Below are 9,789 nucleotides of genomic sequence, written 5' to 3' on the forward strand. Positions count from 1 at the left end.
TTTTTTTTTCCCCCCCCGCCGCAAACTCGTTCGACGCTGTTCGCTAACAAACGACAGATTTCTTGCAACCTGTATACAGTAAGTAAAGGAAGAATATACAAAAAATATAAATATAAAAATTAATTGCATTTTAAGAAAGGATACGCTCGTATGTTTATCAATGAACCAGGGTCAGCGTCAAAAGCTGACTGATAAAGTTTTTGATAGTTTTCCGCGCAATTTTTAAGTTCCTGAGCTGATTTTCTTAGCTATAAAATAAATATTTTATTAATACCATATTACAAATGTGATTATAAATATGACAAAAATAATATACCTGATTAGTAACGCGTCCATAACGTTGAAGATCATCTTTCGTTGTGAGAACTACTGTACATGTAATAGCAGGAGGTGGAGCTGTACAAAGAGATCTAAAATACAGTTGTATTTACTTGCTTGCATAATGTTCAAGAATTTAGAGATATAGTGATTTTATAACATATTCGTTATAATACCTGCACGAGTGTAAAAGTTGTACAATAGCTTGAAGAAATTCACAACGTAGTTTCGAGTATTCACTAGCAAACTGTAAACTTCGTAAAGGTGTACTAGCCGCTTTTAATGACGCGCATGCACTTGCATAACGTGCAATAGCTCCGTTTAACTTCTCCACTGTATGAACTCTTGCTTTGTCCTCTGTTTCTTCTGCGTTTTCCCTATATAAATAAACAAATTTGAAAAATCAGATTTATATGTTTATAAAGTGGAGCATTAAAAAATTATTTAAACTAACATAAGATAACTTTCAGCTTTTGTAACTAATTCCAAACCAGATAACCAAAAGTGTAGTTGTTCAGATGCAACTGTTTCCTTTAAGCTCCTAAATATTTGAGTTGCTATTGTATGATGACCATATCTTGCAGCGCTGCGTGCAATTCGATATTTAGTCCAACCATCTACATTTTTAATAACTTCATCTACTACATCCAAACATTCCGCATTCCATTCATATCCTCCGGCTACCATTTGAAAAAGTAGCGTACATAGCATTACCTTTAAGAGAAAAAATTTTCTTTTTAATTCTTTTCATGCTGTGTACATATTTTACTTGTAACTTACCTTTGTATGCACATGTACAGTTTGTTTAAGTTTCGTTAATATATCTGGTAAAAGTGGAAGTAATGTATTTTCTCCTAAACTCCCAATAGCACCTAAGGCTTCACATAAAGCAACAGCTTGTTTTTCACTTTGACCACCTTCTGTATAAGCATTAAAAAGTGTACTACCAATAGCATCAACAAATACTGAACAGTGGCTAGGTTGTGCGCAACATAATTTTACTGTCGAACGTAAACAAACTCTTAATTGACGTAAATATTTATCATCCAAAGCTAGCAATACAATTAAAGATTCAAGACAAGATACAACATCCTGTATGCCATAGGCTGGTAAACCTTCTTCATAGCTAAATGTAAAACATTCATGTTTTAATTATACATAATTACATTCGTTACTTTAAAAATATAATCATAAATAAAATAATCGTTACATATTTACCAATAACATGCAACTCTTGCTAAAATAGTAATTGCTTTTACTGCAATAAAAGGATCCGGTGAATAACAAGCATTTATACATAACGATAAAAGGGGATTTCCTTCTTCCCTATTTGCATCACATGTCACTGCACTTTGACTAAGTACCTAAATTAGACAATTTTAAAGATTTACTTGTGAATTCCAACCGTTATAAAAATTTCTTTTTTATCGCTATTTGAAAAATAAATGACAACCTCTATCACGTCTAAGGTTCGAATAAGAAGATCTTTATTTCCAGCACCATCTTGTAGAAGTGTAGTAGTACTCTCTAAAATATAAAATTCATAATATCTCCTTTCATCACATAAAATTATCTCATATCATATTTACCTATTAGATTATTGAGAGAACCTTGGGGCCATAAATGTGCTCCTCTTCTAGCTAATGAATGTAATAGATGTAGAGCATGGCGTTTGATAGTCAATCTTGGATCATCTTGCAGATAACGTAATAAAAGTGCAACTTGTTGTGGAATATCAATCAATGTTGCTGAAGCTAATGTACTTAAGGCACTTAATGTAACTCTGACAAATTCAACTGCTGGATAACTAGCAAGAAGTTCCGTGCATAATTCATTTACCTTCAACAAATTTGTACTTAAAAAATGTCTGAATACTTTCAAAGATCCAGAAGTTGATAGTTACATACCATTGAAGCTGTGAAAGTATCATGATGCATGTATTGTAAAATAGGTATCAGTTGTAACTTCATTGAGGCTGGTGTTGCTTGACCTCTGATCATATCAGATATTTTGCTACACATGGAAACAGCAAATAATTTTGATTGTGCTGCAAACATTTGTGCAGCATATATTGCAGCTTCAACTTCAACTGAATCATGGGAATCTAATGATCTTCGTATACTATGATGAACCTTACAAATTATGTAATGTTTTATGTTGCACATATCATGAGATAAAAATTAAAATATAAGAATTGATTTCTTTACCTGTTGCCTTTCTGGTATAATACCAGCCACACTGCCCAATGTACGTAGAGTCAGAGCTCTAGCAACTGGATCATTAGAATGTATTACACTATAAATACGCCTTACAAATTCATCAACATTTAGGATTTTATCTAAATGTTTTTCACTTTGTTGGCATACTCTAAGAACCCAAACACGTAAAAAATTACTGCCTGTACGAAAAACTTCTGCTAACTTCAAAAGAGAAGAATTTATCAATATAGGAAAAGGATATTTCTCAAACAATCGAGGAAATCGTACTATTGCTTCACATTGTTCACCAATCTTTGTTGAACGTAAACCTAAAAAATATATCCAGTAAATAAATCTGAGGAAAATGAACTTCAAGAAAACATTTACTGTATATTAGGGCTAAGAAGAAAGGATTGTGAGCTTGGTAAAATCTCTATATTAAAAATGTATTACAAATATAAAAAAAATTAATTTTTATTCAAATTCTATACTTAATATACTTTTATTAATTCGTTTATTTACATGTATATCAACATTAATATAATATTTCATAAAAACTATGAAAACATTGGTACAAGGTTAAGTTGAAGAATATAAACACACCTTTATCTAATTCTATAAGTGCAGTATTTGCATCTTGTTCTGGTTCACCAAGGCCTGTATCGTTAAAGGCGTTCATCCGCATACCAATCATTTTTCTCAATACACGAAATATATTAAGTAAAAATTAAATAACTCCTTTTCAGTAACATACGATATTTTGGAATGCTTGCATATACGCCACATTCAGTATGAATGAACTACACGTGCGCACGTAAAATACATATACTATAGCATGAAACAAATTACTTCTTTAAATAAAATGTCAAAATATGTAAAATTTGAAATAGTTGTAGCAAATTATTCTAATGTGTAAGTATTATACAAATTTGTAAAGTGCATGTTATGCTAAATTCTGGAATTTAAGTGGAATACATTCTTTTAACGAATAACGTTTCCTACAACAAAAAGCATCATACAAAAGTATTTTTCATCATTTATTAAGTTTCTGTCACTTTTGTTTAAATCAGACAAATTAGTGACATTCGTGGAGTGATTTAATTTTACATACACAAGATAACATAATTTTGAATAGTTGAGAATCACTGTCATGATAGATCGAACGACTATCTCGTGTGAATATAAGTCCTACATTCAGGTCAGTGCAGTTGACAATTAAACTCCGGCAAGTACAAGCGTCGCGCTTGTACTTAAACAAAAATAAGAAAGCACTTTATACATAAGCTACGCTTATAAAATAATCAGTTCCATAAGATTACATTATCGAATAAAAATTATATTTAACCGGACGTACAATGGTGGACTACAGCAAATGGAAAGATATTGAAGTAAGAACCTTAGTTTTGGTCCAGTATGCTTATGGAATATTCTAGAGTGGTAGTAGAAATTTCTAAGATATTTTTAATTTGTATTTTGAAAAAAATGTTGCATTTTATCCTAAATTCTGAAAAAATAATGTATTTTTATCAATACAAAATTATTGTATTAACATTTATACGACCGGCCGTAAACTGACGCAGAAATCCGATACCGAGTCACTTTAATCCATATCAAAATTTTCAGATGTTGATTTATGGCAACTAGTATTTATTTTCTATAGTTATTTTTATCATGCATTGACTTTTATTATATATTACTAATATACAAGCATACATTGTTATATAATATAAAAAATAATGGATAAGCTATTAAAACTTATATTTGTCAGATTTCAGATGACGAGGATGACACTCATCCAAACATTGATACACCATCATTATTTAGATGGCGTCATCAAGCAAGAATTGAAAGAATGGAAGAACGAAAACGTGAGCAAGAGGAACATCAGAGAAAAAAAGTGGAGTATGTTAATTTTTATACATCAATCATTCTGTTTTTGTTATATGTACTTAATATTTTACCATGTTAAATTAACAAATTGATATAAATTTATAGAACTTTGCAAAAATTAAAAGATACAAAGGAGAAACTTGCAAAATTGGAAAATGAACAAAAGGATGTAGCTGACTTAACTACATTAAAAAAAGTTCTGCAAGATCTTGAAGAGGAAGAGAAAAAGATTCAAGAAAGAGAAGAAGAAATGAAGAAGAAAGAAAAACTAACACCTTGGAATGTTGATACTATTGGCCAGGATGGTTTTACAAAGACAGTAATTAATAAAAAGCCACCACGTAGAGAAGATGACACTGGTTTGTCAGATGAAGAGAAGGAAAAGAAAATGAAACAATTTGTAAAAGAAAATGAAAAAAAATTAGAAAAATTTGGTATGTTGAGGAAGTATGAAGATAGCAAGGCATTCTTGACTGAAAATCCTCAATTAGTGTGTGAAAATACTGCAAATTATTTGGTAATTTGGTGTATTAATCTGGAAATAGATGAAGTAAGTATACATTTAAGTGTTTCTGAATGAGTACTTTTAATTATTATTTGAATTTACTTTATTATATTATTAATTTTAGAAACATGACTTAATGGAACATGTTGCTCATCAATGTATATGCATGCAATATATTTTGGAATTATCAAGACAGTTGGATGTTGATCCAAGAGCATGTGTGAGTTCATTCTTCAGTCGTATTCAAATTGCTGAAGTAGAATATAAAAATTCCTTTGATGATGAATTAAGAGGATTTAAAGACAGAATACGTAAGAGAGCTGCTGAAAGAGTAGCAGATGCCCTTAAACAAGTTGAAGAAGAAGAAAAAGAAGCACGTCTTGGTCCAGGTGGTCTAGATCCAGTTGAAGTGTTTGAAAGCCTTCCAGAGGTATAAATAAATTTATGGTAGATGTATTTAATACTACTTTATATTTACTGTAATATCAATATATTATTTTTAGCCTCTACAAAAATGCTTTGAATCACAAGATATTCCTTTGCTGCATCAAACACTAGCAGCGATGTCACGAGAAGAAGCATCTTATCATATGAAACGATGTGTCGATAGTGGCCTTTGGGTACCTGATACAAAAACTAAGGAAAAAAAAGATGAAGAAGAATCTGTAGAAGATGTTGAAGGAACAACTGATCCGGAATAATGCGTATCTGTAAATTACATGTGTTGACTTTCATGCCTCTTTTCTGCAAGTATCCTTTAGTATCACGAATATGTTAAAATAAAATATTGTCACTGGACAATGGATAAGAAATTTTTACCTTCATTGGCTTATTCTTATTGTAATAACATTATACTATTGTTATGCTTTGAGTTACTTTAAGACTGAATCACTGCATAATTCCTAATTTTTGTAGGAAGTGTGAATATTACAAATTGTTAATTAAACAGAACAATTATCTAGTAAAATGTGATACACTTTATCCCATATATTACGTTGAATAATTAAAAATTACTTCGGATATAAGTATTCATAGATATATAATATTTGTATGTATGTGATAAGTAATACATGTAGAATACATGTACGTGTATATAAATTTAATCTGTTGCGTATCCATTACATGAATTCTTTATATCTTTTTCTTGCTGTTATTTCATATGTACATTGAAAGTTGTAAACAAACTGAAATTATAATGTAAATAAAGAAACTATATTAAATTTTTGTGTAGATTCCTTAAACAAAGTACACGTGCACTGAAAAATTTACCAAATATATTTTAATCCTTAGTTTATTTTATTTTCATTATAGTCAAAAATAAATTTAGACTACCATAAATGTATTTTTTAGAAAACTAATGTAATTAAATGTTTAATTACGGATATTAATGAAATATAACAAAAAAGTTATATTTTAGATCTATTTTTATAAAGAGAATTACGTTAAGTGTATGTATATATTATCTTAATAATTTTTCATGTTTTAATCCTTCTATAACAGTTTCGTATACTTATTTTACGCGCCAAATATTAAACGAGATATCGATATATAATGTAGTGAGAGATCGATATTCGACCGGAAACTGTAAATAATCGTATATCGAACTCGTGGGCTTTCCTTCCTTTTCCGGTATGACGTGCCACGGGTGTTTGGGTAATATTTTTCGTCTTTCATTCTCGTCATAATACGTTAGTTTCATCGCCTGTGAAAACACAAGCTGGTTTTCATTGGATCGGGTAAAATTGTTTGTTTTATTAGAAATAATTTTTTTGTATTTAAAGTACTTAATATTCTACAGTTTCAATTCAATCAAATTTAACATTTGTCTCTACCCATTCTAATGGAAAACGACAGCTTGTACAGAGTTATGTTGCTTTATAAAATTGCTTATTCACTTTGCATGGTGGCACCATTAACGTTCATACAATTATGCACTATTCCTTTTCCAATTTATCATACATACTTAGTTTTATGGTTATATTCTACTAAATAAGATTAAGTCTCTGAGCTCAAATATAATATTGCGCATTTACGATTTTCATGAATATCAGTACTCATCAACTTTTTCGATGATACTGACATGTATAATGTCAATTTGATGAAATCAATATTACATCTGAATAATTTAATTTTCTCGTACGTTTTAACGTATAATTGAAATAAAGTACATAAAAAATGTTGAAAGAAACCATATACATAAATGAATTGGTTGCATATTTCGTCCGATCATCGTAATTGCGCATATACAGCATCGAAAAACCGTCGCCAGGCATTCTGGGTAAAATTTCCGTGAGTAATCAAAATGGCTGTCATACAACGATTTCCGTTTTGTGACTACGTTTTAATGTAATTCTTAAAAATATAATTTTTTTCTTGAAATCTATCACTAAGGTCAGAGGGTATAAATACATATTTTCGAGAGAAAAAGCATTCTTTCAGATTTTGGTATTGTGTTCATAAAAGATTTAATTTTTATCGCATTTACATGGTGTTCATTTTAGCGACGGGTGTAGATGAAGGAAGGGGGAGGGAGTAGCGCGCGCGCGTTGCATGATGGGACGATAGACGGGAGGACGGTTGGGGAGGGCGAAAGAACGAGTCGAGTTCACAAAATGGCGGCCAAGCTCAGGCCCGTGACCATATAGTACGTGAAAATTCGATAATTTTGCACGATGTCGCGACTTTGTACATCAATAGTCGTTTAATATTGCGAATACGTGTATACGTGGTAGTTTAATTATTAAATTAACGTGGTTTTGTGCGTGGTGCGTGTAATATCGAGATATCGGTGCGACGCGCAGACGGGACGATGCAGGTGAGTGGTTGGGTTCGAAAATTGTTTAAGTTTTAGCTTTTCTTCGATTTTTTTAGCAATAATTGTTTGTTTTCGTTGCTGATATAGGCATCAGTGTTATTTTAAAGATCAATTTGCGTGATATGGCCGCGGTGTTGTTTGGAGTAGGGAAAAATCGCGTTGTCACATGCGTTTCATTGAACTACTGGGAGAAAAATCCTCGTAAAAATTAAAAAAATCATTGTAATTTTGTTTAAAAGGTTTCTGCGTATGGGGCGGGGTCCCACTGACCTTAAGAGCTCAGAGACTTGTCTCTACTAAATCACAATTTTATGTAATTTTACATAGTTTCCAGCCACTTAATAACCTATAAGTTTGTTTACATTTGTTCAATTTGACATTTATCACTTAAAATATCATTGTTCCACCCTAATTTTCATAAAAAATGATTCCCTGCATTCTCCTTTAACTTAAGTCCATGCTTATTCAAAAATTTGAAATAGACCCATTTTTGCAAATTAAGCTCAAAGATTATGATGCACATTCTCTGCATTATAGTAGAGATTGTGTAACACAATCATCTGTAAAAGCTGTAGCAATTAAATGCTTTTCATGTGGAAAATACTTCATATATTCAAAGCTTTTTCTTTTAGAAGGTAGCAGGGATTTCTCTAATATTTCAAGAATTTTTATATGTAATGGATAAGGTCTGGTTTTTCATTGATTCTTTGTTTTTTTTTTATAAAACTTAGATTTGTATGAACTTTGATGTATCATGCATTTATTCTGTGTTTATAAATAACAAGAAGGTGATACATTTGTAACTTTGAATATCATTTTTAATAGAATTTTGTAAAAGTAAAGTATAAAATAAAGAGAGACGACGATTCTTGTCAATAGATAAAATATTTGAAATAAGATTTCTCTGAAAATCAATTCAATATATGGAGTAATGCAAAAAATATTTTTGTATTTCTTTTATTAGAAATATTTTTTGGTTGTATAATATTTAATAACTAATGGTGCGTAATACATTTTTACCAAGATGTATTGGTAACAAAACTAAATGCTGAGACTTTAAAATATAGGAAATGATTATTTAATTCTGTAAACAGCTGATGCTTAAATTGCTTCGATGATAACAGAAAAAAGGGACTTATTCCTCTGTGATTAATATTTAAAATTTATCATTTCTTGAGGTCAAAGGGTGTAATTATTACAAATGTATTATATGGAGAAATATATTCTTGTTACATACAAAAGTTATTCACCAATATTCATATCATTATTAGTACAGTATTAGTTACATATGGCATAAATTTTGAGATAGTTGTATTCTTACTTTCATAATGATATGGGATAATAATACATAATAAAGTTTCAAACGGTTCTTAATGTAATAACCATTTCTGTAAGAAACAAGGTTTTCCAACTATAAAAGTCTCATTTCTGTTATATGAAGCACATGTTATTGCATAGCTTCAGTCATAATTTGTTATTTTAAGAGGATGTAAGAGAACCTTAATTTTTGAAGAATAATGTGCTTCACACAACAGAGTTATATTTTATATTTTCTTCAACATGATGTTGAAATTGTTCACTTTCTTCAGTCTTTTATTACCAAGAATATTTAAATTTAAGTGCGTATCAAGTGATGTTCTAATACTAAAGTAGATACAAAATTGTCATGGATTGAAGTTTTCCTGAGAACTAAGAACTTGTACTCTATCCAAGAAACAGATGTAAATTTTTAAGTTCAAACGAGTGTTTTGCTTATAATGTACTTGCTGAGTTGTTCAATAAATGTGTAAAGTAATGAAATGGTGAATTATATTATTCTAAAATACCCACTATACCTTACACTAGTTATTTACAGGAAGTTGCTCTATGCACCTTATATTAATCATTTACAGGAAGTCCTGAAGAACTTTTACTACTTCATGGTTTAAGATAGTTACATGCAATACATAATAAAGATTCTCTTCAAACCTTGAAGCAGTTTTGACATGAAAGCAGAATTTACAATTTTTTAGGAATGAATTTATCATTATTACATACAGATGTATTTTTATGTGTGTACTGCA

At 30.2% G+C, this 9,789-nt stretch overlaps 2 protein-coding genes across 2 annotated transcripts in view; one reads left to right on the forward strand and one right to left on the reverse strand.

The window, feature by feature from the left end:
• LOC108576026 (integrator complex subunit 7) overlaps window positions 1–3,210 on the reverse strand; it is a 4,055-nt gene extending 845 nt beyond the window's left edge. Inside the window, exons 1-12 of the mRNA XM_017938969.1 lie at window positions 3,120–3,210; window positions 2,526–2,845; window positions 2,226–2,450; window positions 1,908–2,157; window positions 1,772–1,845; window positions 1,537–1,682; window positions 1,099–1,444; window positions 773–1,032; window positions 495–695; window positions 317–410; window positions 145–248; window positions 7–69 (exon numbers count right to left, since the gene is read on the reverse strand). Coding sequence (XP_017794458.1) covers window positions 7–69; window positions 145–248; window positions 317–410; window positions 495–695; window positions 773–1,032; window positions 1,099–1,444; window positions 1,537–1,682; window positions 1,772–1,845; window positions 1,908–2,157; window positions 2,226–2,450; window positions 2,526–2,845; window positions 3,120–3,210 — 2,174 coding nt within the window. The remainder of the gene's footprint in view (window positions 1–6; window positions 70–144; window positions 249–316; window positions 411–494; window positions 696–772; window positions 1,033–1,098; window positions 1,445–1,536; window positions 1,683–1,771; window positions 1,846–1,907; window positions 2,158–2,225; window positions 2,451–2,525; window positions 2,846–3,119) is intronic.
• Window positions 3,211–3,736: 526 nt separating this feature from the next.
• LOC108576004 (hsp90 co-chaperone Cdc37) lies at window positions 3,737–5,612 on the forward strand. The gene is made up of 5 exons (XM_017938943.1): window positions 3,737–3,904; window positions 4,285–4,418; window positions 4,512–4,956; window positions 5,036–5,341; window positions 5,415–5,612. Exons 1-5 carry the CDS (start codon window positions 3,872–3,874, stop codon window positions 5,610–5,612), a joined length of 1,116 nt encoding a protein of 371 aa, XP_017794432.1. The 5' UTR covers window positions 3,737–3,871.
• The last annotated feature ends 4,177 nt before the right edge of the window (window positions 5,613–9,789 follow it).

The sequence above is a fragment of the Habropoda laboriosa genome, unplaced genomic scaffold (assembly GCF_001263275.1).
Source record: "Habropoda laboriosa isolate 0110345459 unplaced genomic scaffold, ASM126327v1 scaffold309, whole genome shotgun sequence".
Classification (NCBI taxonomy): Eukaryota; Metazoa; Arthropoda; class Insecta; order Hymenoptera; family Apidae; genus Habropoda; species Habropoda laboriosa.

What these genes read in the sequence shown, in the direction of transcription:
- LOC108576004 (XM_017938943.1), top strand. Translation starts at nt 3,872, where the DNA reads ATGGTGGACTACAGCAAATGGAAAGATATTGAA. An exon ending in GCAAATGGAAAGATATTGAA is followed by an intron (nt 3,905 to 4,284) that starts GTAAGAACCTTA and finishes TATATTTGTCAG; the next exon opens with ATTTCAGATGACGAGGATGA. An exon ending in TGTTTGAAAGCCTTCCAGAG is followed by an intron (nt 5,342 to 5,414) that starts GTATAAATAAAT and finishes TATTATTTTTAG; the next exon opens with CCTCTACAAAAATGCTTTGA.